This window comes from Pecten maximus, chromosome 7 (genome assembly GCF_902652985.1).
Source record: "Pecten maximus chromosome 7, xPecMax1.1, whole genome shotgun sequence".
Taxonomy (NCBI): domain Eukaryota; kingdom Metazoa; phylum Mollusca; class Bivalvia; order Pectinida; family Pectinidae; genus Pecten; species Pecten maximus.
In genome coordinates this window covers 564,182-586,242 of record NC_047021.1, presented here as the reverse complement: position 1 = coordinate 586,242, position 22,061 = coordinate 564,182, and the positions used below count along the sequence as shown (strand labels likewise).

The 22,061-nt window shown below is 39.8% G+C and overlaps 3 protein-coding genes and 1 long non-coding RNA gene across 5 annotated transcripts in view; 1 reads left to right on the top strand and 3 right to left on the bottom strand.

Moving 5' to 3' along the window:
* Positions 1-145: 145 nt before the first annotated feature.
* Positions 146-7,949, top strand: LOC117331272 (LHFPL tetraspan subfamily member 5 protein-like). Its single transcript, XM_033889878.1, has 3 exons — positions 146-717; positions 4,762-5,001; positions 5,912-7,949. Exons 1-3 carry the CDS (start codon positions 288-290, stop codon positions 6,022-6,024), a joined length of 783 nt encoding a protein of 260 aa, XP_033745769.1. The 5' UTR covers positions 146-287; the 3' UTR covers positions 6,025-7,949.
* Positions 7,950-8,122: 173 nt separating this feature from the next.
* Positions 8,123-9,268, bottom strand: LOC117330998. Its single transcript, XM_033889590.1, has one exon. It carries the CDS (start codon positions 9,266-9,268, stop codon positions 8,123-8,125), a length of 1,146 nt encoding a protein of 381 aa, XP_033745481.1.
* Positions 9,269-14,433: 5,165 nt separating this feature from the next.
* On the bottom strand, positions 14,434-16,340 carry LOC117331271. Its single transcript, XR_004533451.1, has 2 exons — positions 15,835-16,340; positions 14,434-15,387 (listed from the first exon to the last, which is right to left on the bottom strand). It is a non-coding gene; the product is annotated as an uncharacterized LOC117331271 (long non-coding RNA).
* Positions 16,341-20,959: 4,619 nt separating this feature from the next.
* LOC117331269 (uncharacterized protein C3orf67 homolog) overlaps positions 20,960-22,061 on the bottom strand; it is a 32,234-nt gene continuing 31,132 nt past the window's right edge. The window contains exon 20 of one of the 2 annotated variants that reach the window (XM_033889875.1): positions 20,960-21,774. In XM_033889875.1, the coding sequence (XP_033745766.1) occupies positions 21,626-21,774 (149 nt within the window). In that variant the 3' untranslated portion in view covers positions 20,960-21,625. The remainder of the gene's footprint in view (positions 21,775-22,061) is intronic. The other variant, XM_033889876.1, reaches the window with a different exon arrangement.

Below are 22,061 nucleotides of genomic sequence, written 5' to 3'. Positions count from 1 at the left end.
GTAATGAGCCATGTGGTATTCTTAAAATAGCTCTGGTGGAACAGGTTTATGCATGGCGGTATCAACAACAGGTAAGCACAGCCAATCAATGAGCTGAGGTAGAAACCTGTTCTACCAGTTTGATCGGGCGCTATTTTTAGATTGTATTTCCATTGACAGAGGCTACGAATCGTAGACCTCACCCTCCGTTTACAAACTACACACGAGGTCTAATTTCGACCGGTGGAAGAAACGTCGGGGAGTTTGTAAATATCGCACAAACAGGTGCTGCAGGTCGGGGTAGCATCATGACGTCTGTTATGGATCCGAATGTTTCTAAATTCAACCCAGAGACAGCAAGAGTGTACCATTTTCGTTACATGAGAGAATACCGTGCTATCTGTGCATTATGGGGTCTGCTCACAATCATCTGGTGTATATTGAATCTGGTGACATTTATCCAGCCTCAGTGGATTGGAGACAGTCCGCAGTCCCCGGGATACGGACATCTGGGCGTGTACGCCAACTGCTACCCCGATCACGACCGTGGGGAGTACTTGTGTGATGGGTCCCCCTTCAGCTGGGACTCGATCCTCAACAACTCCTTCAAAGCGACATCGTTCTTCGTTGGTGTATCAGCCTTGTTGATGTTGATCACAGTAGCTGCCCTGCTCTTCTTCTTCTGCTTCAAGAAAACCTTGGTGTTCTACTTGTGTGGAATTATGGAAATCATCTCTGGTATAACGCAAATATGTATTATATATATAGTATATCAACTGCATTATAATCATGATTTTTTATCCACAATATATAAATTATTTATGTGTATGAATTGACTGCTTTATATATTTAAGCATCTTCATATTTCATCATAATTAAAGAAAACAGGCACTCATATATAACAATTTAATGCTATATATTTTTTATGAAAGTGATTTTATTTGAAAAAAAAGAATGAATCGCTCACTATGAAGTCCAATATGATTCATTCAAGAAATGGATGATGCCCCTTGCTATGGGTGTTTACTAATAACCCTTGTTATGGGTGTTTACTAATAACCCTTGTTATGGGTGTTTACTAATAACCCTTGCTATGGGTGTTTACTAATAACCCTTGTAATGGGTGTTTACTGGTGCCCCTTGTCATGTGTGCTTACTTATAACCATTGTTATGGGTGTTTACTAATAACCATTGTTATGGGTGTTTACTAATAACCATTGTTATGGGTGTTTACTAATAACCCTTGTTACAGGTGTTTACTGATAACCCTTGTTATGGGTGTTTACTGATGCCCCTTGTTATGGGTGTTTACTGATGCCCCTTGTTATGGGTGTTTACTAATAACCCTTGTTACAGGTGTTTACTGATAACCCTTGTTATGGGTGTTTACTGATGCCCCTTGTTATGGGTGTTTACTAATAACCCTTGTTATGGGTGTTTACTGATAACCCTTGTTATGGGTGTTTACTGATAACCCTTGTTATGGGTGTTTACTGATAACCCTTGTTATGGGTGTTTACTAATAACCCTTGTTATGGGTGTTTACTAATAACCCCTTGTGGGTGTTTACTAATAACCCTTGTTATGGGTGTTTACTAATGCCCCTTGTTATGGGTGTTTACTAATGCCCCTTGTTATGGGTGTTTACTAATAACCCTTGTTATGGGTGTTTACTAATAACCCTTGTTATGGTTGTTTACTTGAACTACAAAAAGAGACTTATTTCTTAATTGATAAGATACTAAAAGGTATATATAGGTACAAGTATATGTAGGTAACCGTACGTGTAGGTACCAGTACGCGTAGGTTCCAGTACGCATAGGTACCAGTATGTGTGGGTACCAGTACGTGTTGGTACAAGTATGTGTAGGTACCAATACATGTAGGTACCAGTATGTGTAGGTACAAGTACGTGTAGGTACCAGTACGTGTAGGTACCAGTACGTGTAGGTTCCAGTACATGTAGGTACCAGTACGCATAGGTACCAGTACGCGTAGGTTCCAGTAGGCGGAGGTACCAGTACGCTTAATGCGTAGGTACCAGTAGGCGTAGGTACCAGTACGCTTAATGCGTAGGTACCAGTACATGTAGGTACCAGTATGCGTAGGTACCAGTAATGTAGGTACCAGTACGCGTAGGTACCAGTACATGTTTTATGTATACTTTTAAGTAAAAGTTATACAAAAACGTGAGAATATTGGAGTACCTTGTAGTGGTGTGGTGGGGGTCAGATGGTGGTGGTACCTTGTAGTGGGGGGTGGGAGGTTAGATGGTGGTGGCACCTTGTAGTAGTGGGGTGGGGTGGGGGGTTAGATGATGGTGGTACCTTGTAGTGGTGGTGGGGGTGTCAGATGGTGGTGGTACCTTGTAGTGGTGGTGGGGGGTGTCAGGTGGTGGTGGGGTGTCAGATGGTGGTGGCACCTTGTAGTGGTGGGGTGGGGTGGGGGGTTAGATGATGGTGGTACCTTGTAGTGGTGGTGGGGGGTGTCAGATGGTAGTGGTACCTTGTAGTGGTGGGGTGGGGGTCAGATGGTGGTGGTACCTTGTAGTGGTGGTGGGGTGTCAGATGGTGGTGGTACCTTGTAGTGGTGGTGGTTGTGGTAGTGGTGGGGGTTGTACTTCGATTGTTCATAAACGAATAAAACTATTTTTTACATCTATCTACCTTGTAGTGGTGGGGTGGGGGTCAGATGGTGGTGGTACCTTGTAGTGGTGGGGTGGGTGGTCTGATGGTGGTGGTACCTTGTAGTGGTCGTGGGGTGGGGGGTCAGATGGTAGTGGTACCTTGTAGTGGTCGTGGGGTGGGGGGTCAGATGGTGGTGGTACCTTATAGTGGTGGGGTGGGGGTGTCAGATGGTGGTGATACCTTATAGTGGTGGGGTGGGGGGTCAGATGGTAGTGGTACCTTATAGTGGTGGGGTGGGGGTCAGATGGTGGTGGTACCTTATAGTGGTGGGGTGGGGGGTCAGATGGTGGGGGTACCTAATAGTGGTGGGGTGGGTGGTCAGATGGTAGTGGTACCTTGTAGTGGTGGGGTGGGGGTCAGATGGTGGTGGTATCTTGTAGTGGTGGGGTGGGGGTGTCAGATGGTGGTGGTACCTTGTAGTGGTGGTGGTTGTGGTAGTGGTGGGGGTTGTACTTCGATTGTTCATAAACAAATAAAACTATTTTTTACATCTATTTAAAATGCACTCATCACAGCAGTGGGATTAACATTTCAAGATAAAAAAAACATTAAGTGATCTCACAGTGAATTCCAGTGTGAACACTTTGGTGTCCCAGCAACGAGTGCTCCATTAGATTCCACTGTGTTAAACTAACAATACACAGATACAATTGACTAAGTCAAGTGTGTCTATATATTGTGAATGTTAAAGTGTAAGAAGTTTGATAGATAGCATATCCAATCTGATTTTATGGAAATTTAATAACATTTGTATAAAGTTAGTTAAATAGCATATGTAGGAAAACCTAGAAATAGTTTTCTGTATAACAGGAAACGTGTATGTTGTCTGAAAGGATGAAAGTTTCTATTAGAATATGGCCTGTATAGGCAGGTGATTGGAGGTGGTTCATAGTAGACTTGGTCTTTATAGACAGATGACCAGGGCATACATTAGATATAGACAGTTTCTGTGTGGAGGTGGTCTTTATAGACAGGTGATGGTGGTGTGTTATATATAGACAGTTTCTGTGTGGATGAGGTTTCTATAGACAGGTGATGGTGTGTTATATATAGACAGTTTTTGTGTTGATGTGGTCTTTATAGACAGGTGATGGTGTGTTATATATAGACAGTTTTTGTGTTGATGTGGTCTTTATAGACAGGTGGTGGTGGTTTGTTATATATAGACAGTTTCTGTGTTGATGAGGTCTATAGACAGGTGATGGTGGTGTGTTATATATAGACAGTTTCTGTGTGGATGTGGTCTTTATAGACAGGTGATGGTGGTGTGTTATATATAGACAGTTTCTGTGTGGATGTGGTCTTTATAGACAGGTGATGGTGGTGTGTTATATATAGACAGTTTCTGTGTGGATGTGGTCTTTATAGACAGGTGATGGTGGTGTGTTATATATAGACAGTTTCTGTGTTGATGTGGTCTTTATAGACAGGTGATGGTGGTGTGTTATATATAGACAGTTTCTGTGTGGATGTGGTCTTTATAGACAGGTGATGGTGGTGTGTTATATATAGACAGTTTCTGTGTTGATGTGGTCTTTATAGACAGGTGATGGTGTGTTATATATAGACAGCTTCTGTGTGGATGTGGTCTTTATAGACAGGTGGTGGTGGTGTGTTATATATAGAGTTTCTGTGTGGATGTGGTCTTTATAGACAGATGATGGTGGTGTATTATATATAGACAGTTTCTGTGTGGATGTGGTCTTTATAGACAGGTGATGGTGGTGTGTTATATATAGACAGTTTCTGTGTGGATGTGGTCTTTATAGACAGGTGATGGTGGTGTGTTATATATAAACAGTTTCTGTGTGGATGTGGTCTTTATAGACAGGTGATGGTGGTGTGTTATATATAAACAGTTTCTGTGTGGATGTGGTCTTTATAGACAGGTGATGGTGGTGTGTTATATATAGACAGTTTGTGTGTATGTGGTCTTTATAGACAGGTGATGGTTGGGAGGTAGTATATAAACACTTGCTATGATTCCTTGAAATTTGACATGCAGGCCAGGCCATGTTTTAGTGTAATTGTTAATTAACTGTATTAATTCCAAATTGACTTTAATTTCACCTTTAATACCTGTTTTCCTTGTAGCTCTGTTCATGTTTCTGGCCTGTGTGATCTACCCTAGCGGATGGAACCAGGCCGAGGTGAAGACTATCTGTGGTGATATGGCTGGGGAGTACCGCCTGGGCGAGTGTGGGATCCGCTGGGGTTACATCCTCGCCATCCTCGGTATATTTGATGCTGCCTTTCTAGCTATTCTTGCATTCCTCTTAGCTACAAAACGTGCAAAGCTGGAGATGTACTCAACGACCGGCACAGTGACAAAGTGTGAGTATATGTGTAGTTATCTGAAATACTTGGATAGCCTTACAAATGAACATCTTTCTGTTTAATTGAAAGGTTGTCCCTCAGAACCATGGGAGTTGGTCTAAAGTGTAAGATTACTGAATGTGTAACATTAACAAATTCATTGTCTTGATTAATTCTTCATTTCTGTATAGATATTTAAAAATTCCAAAGTAGTTGGTTTACTTTGATTCATTTGAGCGAGCTGGGCTTCAAAGAAATCTTAATTTTGACTAAATTAAGATGTTTGAAGTATATGTGTTGAAATGTTAGAGATATGTATTGAAGGGAAAAAATCCTTCATCTACATTTCCATGTGATTTTGGATTCACTGGTTTGGGTGTGTAACATAAAATAAGGCAGGTATATAAGGCAGGTAAATAAGGCAGAAATAAGGCAGGTAAATAAGGCAGGTAAATAAGGCAGGTATATAAGGCAGGTAAATAAGGCAGGTATATAAGGCAGGTAAATAAGGCAGGTATATAAGGCAGGTAAATAAGGCAGGTATATAAGGCAGGTAAATAAGGCAGGTAGATAAGGCAGGTAAATAAGGCAGGTAGATAAGGCAGGTAAATAAGGCAGGTAGATAAGGCAGGTAAATAAGGCAGGTAAATAAGGCAGGTATATAAGGCAGGTAAATAAGGCAGGTATATAAGGCAGGTAAATAAGGCAGGTAAATAAGGCAGGTATATAAGGCAGGTAAATAAGGTAGGTATATAAGGCAGGTATATAAGGCAGGTAAATAAGGCAGGTATATAAGGCAGGTCTCTACCTGTATATATAGTTGTAGGATGGTAGTTAGACTGCTAACTTCAGTATTTTAAAAATATTTCTGGTTTGTTTTATACATTTCCAATTCATATTTGAAATAATCAATATGTTTTTATTACAGCCGAGTTGAATGGCTACTCGGGCGACACCCTTTCGAAGCATTCCGTGCCGATTCAGCCAGTGGTGGCCGTCCCGGACTCTCAGTATGGTGGCCGACGGGACTTTACTCTGTGATTCCTCATTTTCCCGGACTGTATGGGTCATTTATTATCTCTGATCTGCCAACAAACTTGCTGCTGTTTGTAACTATGTTCAAGGTGAAGATGATGGGCTGCATGCTTCAGCATCCTTGAATAATTCTTACATAGTGATATAATAATAATGTTTCCAATGTGTATATAAAACGCTTCATGTGCTGAAGATGAAGCTTACCCATGGAAAAAAAAAACGTGACAAAGAAAAGTTATCTGGGAAAGTGGACAGAAGGATCAAACTAAGAAATGTATTACATGTCATCAGTGATGTTGTTACTAAAATATGTCTGTATATAGATTATAAAACAAAAATCTTATGATGATATTCATTCTCTTCACAAAAACATTTTGGCAGAATTATTTTGTAGAATGGGAAGATTTCTAATATTTAAAACAGGAATAGAACACAGGTCAGAATTGTTTTTATAATGAATATATTACTATGTAAAGTTTGATACCAAATTTTCATTATAGGGGCAATGCATGGGTATGTGAGTGTATAGTACACACAGGTCCCTAGGGTAACAGAGAATTCTCATTATAGGGGCAATGTATGGGTATGTGAGTGTATAGTACACACAGGTCCCTAGGGTAACAGAGATATCATAAAGGAACTTTGAACAAATGAATAAATATACCCAGTCGAAATAGTATTACAGGACAGGTGTCCTGTCACCTGGGGGCAATAGAATAATGATTCTAGAAATATACATGTGTGTAACCAATGTTCACTTCAAAGACATAATCATATTGAATGATCAAGGTGAAAATAGGAGGCTGAAGACTCAAGGAGGATGTATTATCAGAGAGCTGTCAATGGGCAGTACAAATGAGAAACAGAATGTCAAACTATTACACTGATGGGAGACTTAGCAGTTCATCTCCTCCATCTGTGTAATATCTGGCCCTGTAAATCATATTTCTTTATTCTGTAGAATCTTTCTGTACCATATTACATATATTTTTGCATAGTTTAAAAATGTATACCAACACAACGATAACAAATATAAACCTCTGGATGCTTTCTGATGTTGTTCAGTCAGTCTTTGTACATAATTCTATCTCTATGCATTTTTAAATAGTTTTTCAGTTAAAGCAATTAAAAAGTCTTCGAAAAATTTTCTTTTGTACTTTTTATTTGAGAAATTGTCTCAATAAATATATTGTATGACCCTGTCTCTTTGGAAATTTACTGGCCTGTTTTATATTACATCAGTGATTGAATTGAATGCTTACAACAAGCTCAAAAATATTATTCATGTAGGCATTGTTTTATAAAAGAGAATGACTGGAACCAACAAGGTAAAGTTTCTTCTCGCCCGATTATCATTACACGATACATACCTTTTAGTTGTGCGAGTGTATTTTACTGTTGTATTATCAGTATGGTTTTATGAGTAGCTCCTTATATAACGAGGCTTTATACACAAAATATGTATATACATATATATATCCATAATGAACTGCTTGAAAATGGTTTCAGTAATCTATACATTATACGTTCATATTGGTTTAAATTATATTTTTATGGAGGAAAGGTGAGAATACATGTTTTTTCTTCACTATGAAATTCAGACAGAACACCCTAACAATCAAATTCACCTTTACACAGAAATCCATGAAAACCATATTGGTGAGTCTGTTTAGCATTTCCTGTTAAAAAGAGGTGATCATTAAAATATCTGGGAACACCAGATAGTCACTACAATGTACTTTGTTTCATTCCTAAGCTAAAGAAAATATTGGTCCTCATTTTTACGATATTGAAAACATTGTAATTAATTATTCCTCCAGTTCATTTTTCTAAACAGGGGGTTTGGGAATCTGTAGTATTGATGTATTTAAAATTTGATGAATTGTGATTTTGTACATAAGGAAGAAACAATAAATATACACCATTTTCTACATCGTGTCCTGGCCTGTTTTTTCAAACAACTTGATCAAGTGTCACAAGCATGTCCTCGACATTTCCTTATGTGACAGGTGTCGGAAAGAAGTCCTCGACCTTTCCTCATGTGACAGGTGTCGGAAAGAAGTCCTCGACCTTTCCTCATGTGACAGGTGTCACAAACATGTCCTCAACATTTCCTCATGTGACAGTTGTCCAAAAAAAGGCCTCGTCCTTTCCTCATGTGACAGGTGTCAGACAGAAGTCCTCGACCTTTCCTCATGTGACAGGTGTCGGAAAGAAGTCCTCGACCTTTCCTCATTTGACAGGTGTCGGAAAGAAGTCCTCGACCCATCCTCATTTGACAGGTGTCGGAAAGAAGTCCTCGACCCATCCTCATGTGACAGGTGTCACAAACATGTCCTCGACATTTCCTCATGTGACAGGTGTCAGAAAGAAGTCCTTGACCTTTCCTCATGTGACAGGTGTCGGAAAGAAGTCCTCGACCTTTCCTCATGTGACAGTTGTCGGAAAGAAGTCCTCGACCTTTCCTCATGTGACAGGTGTCGGAAAGAAGTCCTCGACCTTTCCTCATGTGACAGGTGTCACAAACATGTCCTCGACCTTTCCTCATGTGACAGGTGTCAGACAGAAGTCCTTGACATTTCCTCATGTGACAGGTGTCAGAAAGAAGTCCTCGACCTTTCCTCATGTGACAGTTGTCAGACAGAAGTCCTCGACCTTTCCTCATGTGACAGTTGTCGGAAAGAAGTCCTCGACCTTTCCTCATGTGACAGGTGTCGGAAAGAAGTCCTCGACCTTTCCTCATGTGACAGGTGTCACAAACATGTCCTCGACCTTTCCTCATGTGACAGTTGTCGGAAAGAAGTCCTCGACCTTTCCTCATGTGACAGTTGTCAGACAGAAGTCCTCGACCTTTCCTCATTTGACAGGTGTCGGAAAGAAGTCCTCGACCCATCCTCATTTGACAGGTGTCGGAAAGAAGTCCTCGACCTTTCCTCATGTGACAGTTGTCGGAAAGAAGTCCTCGACCTTTCCTCATGTGACAGGTGTCGGAAAGAAGTCCTCGACCTTTCCTCATGTGACAGGTGTCACAAACATGTCCTCGACCTTTCCTCATGTGACAGGTGTCAGACAGAAGTCCTTGACATTTCCTCATGTGACAGGTGTCGGAAAGAAGTCCTCGACTTTTCCTCATGTGACAGTTGTCGGAAAGAAGTCCTCGACCTTTCCTCATGTGACAGTTGTCAGACAGAAGTCCTCGACCTTTCCTCATGTGACAGTTGTCAGACAGAAGTCCTCGACCTTTCCTCATGTGACAGGTGTCAGACAGAAGTTCTTGACATTCTTATGTGACAGGTGTCAGACAGAAGTCCTCGACCTTTCCTCATGTGACAGTTGTCGGAAAGAAGTCCTCGACCTTTCCTCATGTGACAGGTGTCGGAAAGAAGTCCTCGACCTTTCCTCATGTGACAGGTGTCACAAACATGTCCTCGACCTTTCCTCATGTGACAGGTGTCAGACAGAAGTCCTTGACATTTCCTCATGTGACAGGTGTCAGAAAGAAGTCCTCGACCTTTCCTCATGTGACAGTTGTCAGACAGAAGTCCTCGACCTTTCCTCATGTGACAGTTGTCGGAAAGAAGTCCTCGACCTTTCCTCATGTGACAGTTGTCAGACAGAAGTCCTCGACCTTTCCTCATGTGACAGGTGTCGGAAAGAAGTCCTCGACCTTTCCTCATGTGACAGTTGTCGGAAAGAAGTCCTCGACCTTTCCTCATGTGACAGTTGTCAGACAGAAGTCCTCGACCTTTCCTCATTTGACAGGTGTCGGAAAGAAGTCCTCGACCCATCCTCATTTGACAGGTGTCGGAAAGAAGTCCTCGACCTTTCCTCATGTGACAGTTGTCGGAAAGAAGTCCTCGACCTTTCCTCATGTGACAGGTGTCGGAAAGAAGTCCTCGACCCATCCTCATTTGACAGGTGTCACAAACATGTCCTCGACCTTTCCTCATGTGACAGGTGTCAGACAGAAGTCCTTGACATTTCCTCATGTGACAGGTGTCGGAAAGAAGTCCTCGACCTTTCCTCATGTGACAGGTGTCACAAACATGTCCTCGACCTTTCCTCATGTGACAGGTGTCAGACAGAAGTCCTTGACATTTCCTCATGTGACAGGTGTCGGAAAGAAGTCCTCGACCTTTCCTCATGTGACAGTTGTCGGAAAGAAGTCCTCGACCTTTCCTCATGTGACAGTTGTCAGACAGAAGTCCTCGACCTTTCCTCATGTGACAGTTGTCAGACAGAAGTCCTCGACCTTTCCTCATGTGACAGGTGTCAGACAGAAGTTCTTGACATTCTTATGTGACAGGTGTCAGACAGAAGTCCTCGACTTTTCCTCATGTGAGAGGTGTACTCAGAGACAAGTTCTTGACCTGACTAACACTTCCCAGACCTATCTATGGACAGGATATGCTGACTATGGATAGGCGGTGCTGACTAACACTTCCCAGACCTAAAACATATCTATGGTCAGGCAATGCTGACTAACATTCCGGACCTAAAACATATCTATGGTCAGGCAATGCTGACTAACATTCCAGACCTAAAACATATCTATGGTCAGGCAATGCTGACCAACAGTCCGGACCTAAAACATATCTATGGTCAGGCAATGCTGACTAACAGTTCCCGAACCTAAAACATATCTATGGACAGGCAATGCTGACTAACACATCCCAGACCTAAAACATATCTATGGTCATATAGTGAGGCAATACTGACTAACATTCCGGACCTAAAACATATCTATGGTCAGGCAATACTGACTAACACATCCCAGACCTAAAACATATCTATGGACAGGCAATGCTGACTAACATACCAGACCTAAAACATATCTATGGTCAGGCAATGCTGACTAACATTCCGGACCTAAAACATATCTATGTACAGGCAATACTGACTAACATACCAGACCTAAAACATATCTATGGACAGGCAATGCTGACTAACACATCCCAGACCTAAAACATATCTATGGTCAGGCAATGCTGACTAACACATCCCAGACCTAAAACATATCTATGGATAGGCAATGCTGACTAACACATCCCAGACCTAAAACATATCTATGGACAGGCAATGCTGACTAACATTCCGGACCTAAAACATATCTATGGTCAGGCAATGCTGACTAACAGTTCCCGAACCTAAAACATATCTATGGTCAGGCAATGCTGACTAACACATCCCAGACCTAAAACATATCTATGGACAGGCAATGCTGACTAACATACCAGACCTAGAACATATCTATGGTCATATAGTGAGGCAATACTGACTAACATTCCGGACCTAAAACATATCTATGGTCAGGCAATACTGACTAACACATCCCAGACCTAAAACATATCTATGGACAGGCAATGCTGACTAACATACCAGACCTAAAACATATCTATGGTCAGGCAATGCTGACTAACATTCCGGACCTAAAACATATCTATGTACAGGCAATACTGACTAACATACCAGACCTAAAACATATCTATGGACAGGCAATGCTGACTAACACATCCCAGACCTAAAACATATCTATGGTCAGGCAATGCTGACTAACACATCCCAGACCTAAAACATATCTATGGATAGGCAATGCTGACTAACACATCCCAGACCTAAAACATATCTATGGACAGGCAATGCTGACTAACATTCCGGACCTAAAACATATCTATGGTCAGGCAATGCTGACCAACAGTCCGGACCTAAAACATATCTATGGTCAGGCAATGCTGACTAACACATCCCAGACCTAAAACATATCTATGGACAGGCAATGCTGACTAACATACCAGACCTAGAACATATCTATGGACAGGCAATGCTGACTAACACATCCCAGACCTAAAACATATCTATGGTCAGGCAATGCTGACTAACATTCCGGACCTAAAACATATCTATGGTCAGGCAATGCTGACCAACAGTCCAGACCTAAAACATATCTATGGTCAGGCAATGCTGACTAACACATCCCAGACCTAAAACATATCTATGGACAGGCAATGCTGACTAACATACCAGACCTAGAACATATCTATGGACAGGCAATGCTGACTAACACATCCCAGACCTAAAACATATCTATGGTCAGGCAATGCTGACTAACATTCCGGACCTAAAACATATCTATGGTCAGGCAATGCTGACCAACAGTCCAGACCTAAAACATATCTATGGACAGACAATGCTGACTAACATCCCAGACCTAAAACATATCTATGGTCAGGCAATGCTGACTAACATTCCGGACCTAAAACATATCTATGGACAGGCAATGCTGACCAACATTCCGGACCTAAAACATATCTATGGACAGACAATGCTGACTAACATCCCAGACCTAAAACATATCTATGGTCAGGCAATGCTGACTAACATCCCAGACCTAAAACATATCTATGGTCAGGCAATGCTGACTAACATTCCGGACCTAAAACATATCTATGGACAGGCAATGCTGACCAACAGTCCGGACCTAAACATATCTATGGACAGGCAATGCTGACTAACACGTCCCGGACCTAAAACATATCTATGGACAGGCAATGCTGACTAACACATCCCAGACCTAAAACATATCTATGGTCAGGCAATGCTGACTAACACATCCCAGACCTAAAACATATCTATGGACAGGCAATGCTGACTAACATTCCAGACCTAAAACATAGGTATGGAGAGGCAATGCTGACTAACATTTCATGGACCATTCAGCATAATTGGACTTTGTTTCCAAAAATAACTCTCCCCAGAGATAAACGGATAGTGGGATTTCCATCGTTCGTATAGGTAGTATCGGTGTAGTTCTGTGATGCCCAGTAGATGGATTCCACAAGGAATACAGGAGTCCGGCCATAAAATAGAGTAATCACAGGAGTCCGGCCGTACAATAGAGTAATCACAGGTCAGTCTGGCCGTAAAATAGAGTAATCACAGGAGTCCGGCCGTAAAATAGAGTAATCACAGGAGTCCGGCCGTAAAATAGAGTAATCACAGGAGTCCGGCCGTAAAATAGAGTAATCACAGGAGTCCGGCCGTAAGATAGAGTAATCACAGGAGTCCGGCCGTAAAATAGAGTAATCACAGGAGTCCGGCCGTAAAATAGAGTAATCACAGGAGTCCGGCCGTAAAGTAGAGTAATCACAGGAGTCCGGCCGTAAAATAGAGTAATCACAGGTAAGTCCGGCCGTAAAGTAGAGTAATCACAGGAGTCCGGTCGTAAAATAGAGTAATCACAGGAGTCCGGCCGTAAAATAGAGTAATCACAGGAGTCCGGCCGTAAAATAGAGTAATCACAGGAGTCCGGCCGTAAAATAGAGTAATCACAGGAGTCCGGTCGTAAAATAGAGTAATCACAGGAGTCCGGCCGTAAAATAGAGTAATCACAGGAGTCCGGCCGTAAAATAGAGTTATCACAGGAGTCCGGCCGTAAAATAGAGTAATCACAGGAGTCCGGCCGTAAAATAGAGTAATCACAGGAGTCCGGCCATAAAATAGAGTAATCACAGGAGTCCGGCCGTAAAGTAGAGTAATCACAGGTAAGTCCGGCCGTAAAATAGAGGAATCACAGGTCAGTCCGGCCGTAAAGTAGAGTAATCACAGGTCAGTCCGGCCGTAAAATAGAGTAATCACGGGAGTCCAGCCGTAAAATAGAGTAATCACAGGTAAGTCCGGCCGTAAAATAGAGTAATCACAGGAGTCCAGCCGTAAAATAGAGTAATCACAGGTAAGTCCGGCCGTAAAGTAGAGTAATCACAGGTCAGTCCGGCCGTAAAATAGAGTAATCACGGGAGTCCGGCCGTAAAATAGAGTAATCACAGGAGTCCGGCCGTAAAATAGAGTAATCACAGGAGTCCGGCCGTGAAATAGAATAATCACAGGAGTCCGGCCGTAAAATAGAGCAATCACAGGTCAGTCCGGCCGTAAAATAGAGTAATCACAGGAGTCCGGCCGTAAAATAGAGTAATCAGAGGTCAGTCTGGCCGCAAAATAGAGCAATCACAGGAGTCCGGCCGTAAAATAGAGTAATCACAGGAGTCCGGCCGTAAAATAGAGTAATCACAGGAGTCCGGCCGTAAAATAGAGTAATCAGAGGTAAAAAATGACCACGACAACATCTTGCTGGGTTTCTCGACTGAAATCCAAATATTTACTAGTTTCGACATTAAGGGGTGTCATCATAAGAACAACTTTGAAATACAAGCATTCGGGTATGTATAAGGTACGGTGCCTAGCTTGCCAACCATAAAAACATCTTATAGTCTATGACGTAGTACATAGTCATATTTTACCTCTGATCTCCTCTGGGATAGTTAGAGTGAATAGCATTCAATAACCTTTTGAACATCTAGACAATAGGGCTTTGCAAGTTGTATTACCAACAGAACATATTCTAGAAAATAAACAAAATCATTCATATTTCTACTTTTATTTCTCTCTCCTTTTGGATCACAGACTTGTGTACATATTAAATAAAACATTAACAATTCAGCAACATGTTTATCAAACGTCACTCAGCATAGGTCTGTATACCTCTTTCATAAATCATAAAGGACACATCCTGTAAACATTCACATCACTATACAGTTAACCCTCCTTATACTGCCACTGTACTGAACATTGTCACTCTATACAGTAAACCCTCCTTATACTGCCACTGTACTGAACATTGTCACTCTATACAGTTAACCCTCCTTATACTGCCACTGTACTGAACATTGTCACTCTATACAGTTAACCCCTTATACTGCCACTGTACTGTACATTGTCACTCTATACAGTTAACACTCCTTATACTGCCACTGTACTGAACATTGTCACTCTATACAGTTAACCCTCCTTATACTGCCACTGTACTGAACATTGTCACTCTATACAGTAAACCCTCCTTATACTGCCACTGTACTGAACATTGTCACTCTATACAGTTAACCCTCCTTATACTGCCACTGTACTGAACATTGTCACTCTATACAGTTAACCCCCCTTATACTGCCACTGTACTGAACATTGTCACTCTATACAGTTAACACTCCTTATACTGCCACTGTACTGAACATTGTCACTCTATACAGTTAACCCCCCTTATACTGTCACTGTACTGAACATTGTCACTCCAGTTAACCCTCCTTATACTGCCACTGTACTGAACATTGTCACTCCAGTAAACCCTCCTTATACTGCCACTGTACTGAACATTGTCACTCTATACAGTTAACCCTCCTTATACTGCCACTGTACTGAACATTGTCACTCTATACAGTTAACCCCCTTATACTGCCACTGTACTGAACATTGTCACTCTATACAGTTAACCCTCCTTATACTGCCACTGTACTGAACATTGTCACTCTATACAGTTAACCCCTTATACTGCCACTGTACTGAACATTGTCACTCTATACAGTAAACCTCCCTTATACTGCCACTGTACTGAACATTGTCACTCTATACAGTAAACCCTCCTTATACTGCCACTGTACTGAACATTCACTCTATACAGTTAACACTCCTTATACTGCCACTGTACTGAACATTGTCACTCTATACAGTTAACACTCCTTATACTGCCACTGTACTGAACATTGTCACTCTATACAGTTAACCCTCCTTATACTGCCACTGTACTGAACATTGTCACTCTATACAGTAAACCCTCCTTATACTGCCACTGTACTGAACATTGTCACTCTATACAGTAAACCCCCTTATACTGCCAATGTACTGAACATTGTCACTCTATACAGTTAACACTCCTTATACTGCCACTGTACTGCCACTGTACTGAACATTGTCACTCTATACAGTAAACACTCCTTATACTGCCACTGTACTGAACATTGTCACTCTATACAGTTAACACTCCTTATACTGCCACTGTACTGAACATTGTCACTCTATACAGTTAACACTCCTTATACTGCCACTGTACTGAACATTGTCACTCTATACAGTAAACCCCCTTATACTGCCAATGTACTGAACATTGTCACTCTATACAGTTAACACTCCTTATACTGCCACTGTACTGAACATTGTCACTCTATACAGTAAACCCTCCTTATACTGCCACTGTACTGAACATTGTCACTCTATACAGTAAACCCTCCTTATACTGCCACTGTACTGAACATTGTCACTCTATACAGCAAACCCTCCTTATACTGCCACTGTACTGAACATTGTCACTCTATACAGTAAACCCTCCTTATACTGCCACTGTACTGAACATTGTCACTCTATACAGTTAACCCTCCTTATACTGCCACTGTACTGAACATTGTCACTCTATACAGTTAACCCCTTATACTGCCACTGTACTGTACATTGTCACTCTATACAGTTAACACTCCTTATACTGCCACTGTACTGAACATTGTCACTCTATACAGTTAACCCTCCTTATACTGCCACTGTACTGAACATTGTCACTCTATACAGTAAACCCTCCTTATACTGCCACTGTACTGAACATTGTCACTCTATACAGTTAACCCTCCTTATACTGCCACTGTACTGAACATTGTCACTCTATACAGTTAACCCCCTTATACTGCCACTGTATTGTAAGATTGTGGCATTATCAGAGGCTTTGTCATTAAAAAGTATAAAGCAGATTTTCAAATATGTTAACCGTAATTGAGGAAACAAAACCTGTAGCTTAAATCATGTTCATATGGAACACCTTATTAGTGTAACCATCATTGTACAGGTCGCCAATTCTTCAGTAACATTAGTGAATAACTGGAAATACAACAACAGTTATCATTACCACCAGTTGTGTTAACTTACTGTGGAAATACAACAGTTATTATTACCATCAGTTGTGTTAACTTACTGTGGATATACAACAACAGTTATCATTACCACCAGTTGTGTTAACTTACTGTGGATATACAACAGTTATCATTACCATCAGTTGTGTTAACTTACTGTGGAAATACAACAGTTATCATTACCACCAGTTGTGTTAACTTACTGTGGATATACAACAGTTATCATTACCACCAGTTGTGTTAACTTACTGTGGATATACAACAAGTTATCATTACCATCAGTTGTGTTAACTTACTAGGGATATACAACAACCGTTATCATTACCACCAGTTGTGTTAACTTACTGTGGATATACAACAGTTATCATAACCATCAGTTGTGTTAACTTACTGTGGATATACAACAGTTATCATTACCACCAGTTGTGTTAACTTACTGTGGAAATACAACAACAGTTATCATTACCATCAGTTGTGTTAACTTACTGTGGAAATGCAACAACAGTTATCATTACCATCAGTTGTGTTAACTTACTGTGGAAATACAACAACAGTTATCATTACCACCAGTTGTGTTAACTTACTGTGGATATACAACAGTTATCATTACTGTGGATATACAACAGTTATCATTACCACCAGTTGTATGACATATCGCTGAGGTATGTATATAAAGATGTGAATAAATAATCATGAAAGGAAATCTCTCGCTGTTGACCAGTGGTCTAGATCGCTGTTGACCAGTGGTCTAGATCGCTGTTGACCAGTGGTCTAGATCGCTGTTGACCAGTGGTCTAGATACAGAATGTTCTGTGTCATTTATAACACATGTGCAGAATACACCACACACATGTCAACAAAAATGGCTTCCCAAGTTAATCGACTGTAGCTGAAAAGAGTTATAAAACAAAAGATGGCAAAATGGGACCTGTTCAAGTCAGACAGAGCAATCTGGATGATGTACAAACATGTATTCTGCTGCATCGGCAGTAAGTGTACTAAATTGTGTGGTCAAGCTGGACACTGGAAATTGATGTGACTATACGGATAGCACAGAAATGTAAATTGTAAGGTGTACATGTATTATTTATATCAAAAAAACATGTACAATCAATAAAAAAAATGTTTTTACCATGATGTCCCTTTGAAGCACTTAACACAAATTCATAATTATGTATTTGAAAAGATGTTCAACTCAATTTACTAACAAAATCCTTAATGTTCTAAACTTTAAACACACAGATGATCATGGAATGCAGTTGATATGGCATACTGTCCTCACAGCCAGACATTGCCACCTTGTGGTCAACTCAACGTATCTGTTCAAGGTATTGTTAAATAAAAATATAACAAAGCCTGTAAAAAATCAACCTTCAGTTACAAACCTGTAGATAACACGGCGATGATCTTATCCTCATTTCATACAGACAATCACTTTACAAATATGGCAACTCTATGTAACGTAAAGAAATCAAACTGTAAAATACATCTCACTTTTAACATTCTCATTCTAAGTAGCCTGTGTTACAGATGTGATTACCAATTTAAATTACTTAATAAAATAAAATTTTATAAATAACAATATGGGATGAAAAAAAGAAATGTCTAAACTGATATTAACTAGAATGTAATTCTCAAACTCTATGTTGATCACAAAACTGAAATATTCAAACCAACCTTATCTACATAATGTAGGTAGCCTGTGTACTTGGTGAACTAAGTAAACCTTTTTGTATACAACACATGTCAAGTCTCCAAAATAAATGTTAACTCTAATCACTGACAAATAAAATACATTACATTGTGAATCATATCATGCAGATAAGATAAAATTGCAAAACTAAAATTATTATCAAATTATTAAATATAACTTTCTGTGAAAACATACCATTTATATAAATCACAACTGGCCAAGAATACTGAATTATGCTGTGAATGCTACACAGCATTGATATAATGATACAGGTCTGTATGATACACTAACATGTGTTAAACTATAATGATCATTGGTTGATCTGATGATACAGGTCTGTATCTATAATGATCATTGGTTGATCTGATGATACAGGTCTGTATCTACAATGATCATTGGTTGATGTGATGATACAGGTCTGTATCTATAATGATCATTGGTTGATCTGATGGTACAGGTCTGTATCTATAATGATCATTGGTTGATCTGATGGTACAGACCTGTATCTATAATGATCATTGGTTGATCTGATGATACAGGTCTGTAACTACAATGATCATTGGTTGATCTGATGGTACAGGTCTGTAACTATAATGATCATTGGTTGATCTGATGGTACAGGTCTGTAACTACAATGATCATTGGTTGATCTGATGGTACAGGTCTGTAACTACAATGATCATTGGTTGATCTGATGGTACAGGTCTGTAACTACAATGATCATTGGTTGATCTGATGATACAGGTCTGTATCTATAATGATCATTGGTTGATCTGATGATACAGGTCTGTATCTACAATGATCATTGGTTGATCTGATGATACAGACCTGTATCTATAATGATCATTGGTTGATCTGATGATACAGGTCTGTATCTACAATGATCATTGGTTGATCTGATGATACAGACCTGTATCTATAATGATCATTGGTTGATCTGATGGTACAGGTCTGTATCTATAATGATCATTGGTTGATCTGATGGTACAGGTCTGTATCTATAATGATCATTGGTTGATCTGATGGTACAGGTCTGTATCTATAATGATCATTGGTTGATCTGATGGTACAGACCTGTATCTACAATGATCATTTGTTGATCTGATGATACAGGTCTGTATAATGATCATTTGTTGATCTGATGATACAGGTCTGTATCTATAATGATCATTGGTTGATCTGATACAGGTCTGTATCTATAATGATCATTGGTTGATCTGATGATACAGGTCTGTATCTACAATGATCATTGGTTGATCTGATGATACAGGCCTGTATCTATAATGATCATTGGTTATCTGATGATACAGGTCTGTATCTATAATGATCATTGGTTGATCTGATGATACAGGTCTGTATCTATAATGATTATTGGTTGATCTGATGATACAGGCCTGTATCTATAATGATAATTGGTTGATCTGATGATACAGGTCTGTATCTACAATGATCATTGGTTGATCTGATGATACAGGTCTGTATCTATAATGATCATTGGTTGATCTGATGGTACAGGTCTGTATCTACAATGATCATTGGCTGATCTGATACAGGTCTGTATCTATAATGATCATTTGTTGATCTGATGATACAGGTCTGTATCTATAATGATCATTGGTTGATCTGATGATACAGGTCTGTATCTATAATGATCATTGGTTGATCTGATGATACAGGTCTGTATCTATAATGATCATTGGTTGATCTGATGATACAGGTCTGTATCTATAATGATCATTGGTTGATCTGATGATACAGGCCTGTATCTATAATGATCATTGGTTGATCTGATGATACAGGCCTGTATCTACAATGATCATTGGTTGATCTGGTGATACAGGTCTGTATAATGATCATTGGTTGATCTGATGATACAGGCCTGTATCTATAATGATCATTGGTTGATCTGATGATACAGGCCTGTATCTATAATGATCATTGGTTGATCTGATGACACAGGTCTGTATCTATAATGATCATTGGTTGATCTGATGATACAGGTCTGTATCTATAATGATCATTGGTTGATCTGATGATACAGGCCTGTATCTATAATGATCATTGGTTGATCTGATGATACAGACCTGTATCTATAATGATCATTGGTTGATCTGATGACACAGGTCTGTAACTATAATGATCATTGGTTGATCTGATGATACAGGTCTGTAACTATAATGATCATTGGTTGATCTGATGGTACAGGTCTGTATCTATAATGATCATTGGTTGATCTGATGATACAGGCCTGTATCTATAATGATCATTGGTTGATCTGATGATACAGGTCTGTAACTACAATGATCATTGGTTGATCTGATGATACAGGTCTGTATCTATAATGATCATTGGTTGATCTGATACAGGTCTGTATCTATAATGATCATTGGTTGATGTGATGATATAGGTGTGTATCTATAATGATCATTGGTTGATCTGATGATACAGGCCTGTACCTATAATGATCATTGGCTGATCTGATGATACAGGTCTGTAACTACAATGATCATTGGTTGATCTGATGATACAGGCCTGTATCTATAATGATCATTGGTTGATCTACTGTATACACTACTTGTATGGATAACACTCTTAAATTCATAGACAAAGAAGTGATACACTGATGGGCTGACAGACAGATGGATTGACAGACAGATGGATTGACAGACATCAATATTTCAAGCCAGGGGACAAACAAAATAAACTGTATTTTGAGTTTAACATTTAAACTATTATACATAGTTTTTTTTTTAAGTTATTAAAACTTTTAATAGTTAAAACATACATGTACAAGTATATAAGTTCCCAGATTTTAAAACTCTCACAGATTTCTGAATCAACACATTTCTTGAAAACATTTCTTGAGGACGTTCACTAAATAAAAAGATTTACACACTGTTCATGTATTTAACTGTGACAGTTTCTGACAATGTCTATGTTTATGTACTTGGTACCTGAAATTCACAATCTGAATGAACACCACTACAATTACAAAATCCTATGTCAATGCTGATGAATGGATTCCAAACTGTAACATGAAAATTGCTGATTGGAAATGAATGATGGCTAACAGAATATTCAGATTTCCAGACAATCAAATTTTGCTGACACACCTGTTGAATATAAGAGGACAATGCTACACAAGTTCATAGTATTTACAGCTCCTTGGATCATAGTAACAGTTGAGACAAGGATCGTACAGTAAGTCCAACTCCTCTATAGAATCATCATCCGTCGTATCCTGTCGTCCTATTGCAGATAATCCTGCCTTCCTCGGGCTCAAATCTGGAACAACAACAGACTCTTCAAAACAGCATTCTGAGATATTTCCAGTCATGCACAATTTTTGTTTGAGAGAAGATGTTGAGGAGATAGCTGTACTGAATTAGTAAGTGATGTCTTGCATAAGATAACTTGGTGATTGAAATAAATTGGGTGTGGTGAAGTGTTGTAGGATTACTACTTCAGTTATAAACAATTTATCATAAGCTAAAATCTGAAAACAAATGTATGTTGTCTGACCTCATATCAATGTATGTTGTCTGACCTCATATCAATGTATGTTGTCTGAC

Excerpts from the sequence above, each read along its gene's own strand:
- LOC117331272 (XM_033889878.1), top strand. The coding sequence starts at position 288 with ATGACGTCTGTTATGGATCCGAATGTTTCTAAATTCAACCCAGAGACA. Across the intron at positions 718-4,761 it reads AATTATGGAAATCATCTCTG|CTCTGTTCATGTTTCTGGCC; the intron begins GTATAACGCAAA and ends TTTTCCTTGTAG. Across the intron at positions 5,002-5,911 it reads GACCGGCACAGTGACAAAGT|CCGAGTTGAATGGCTACTCG; the intron begins GTGAGTATATGT and ends TTTTTATTACAG.
- LOC117330998 (XM_033889590.1), bottom strand. The coding sequence starts at position 9,268 with ATGAGGAAAGGTCGAGGACTTCTGTCTGACAACTGTCACATGAGGAAA.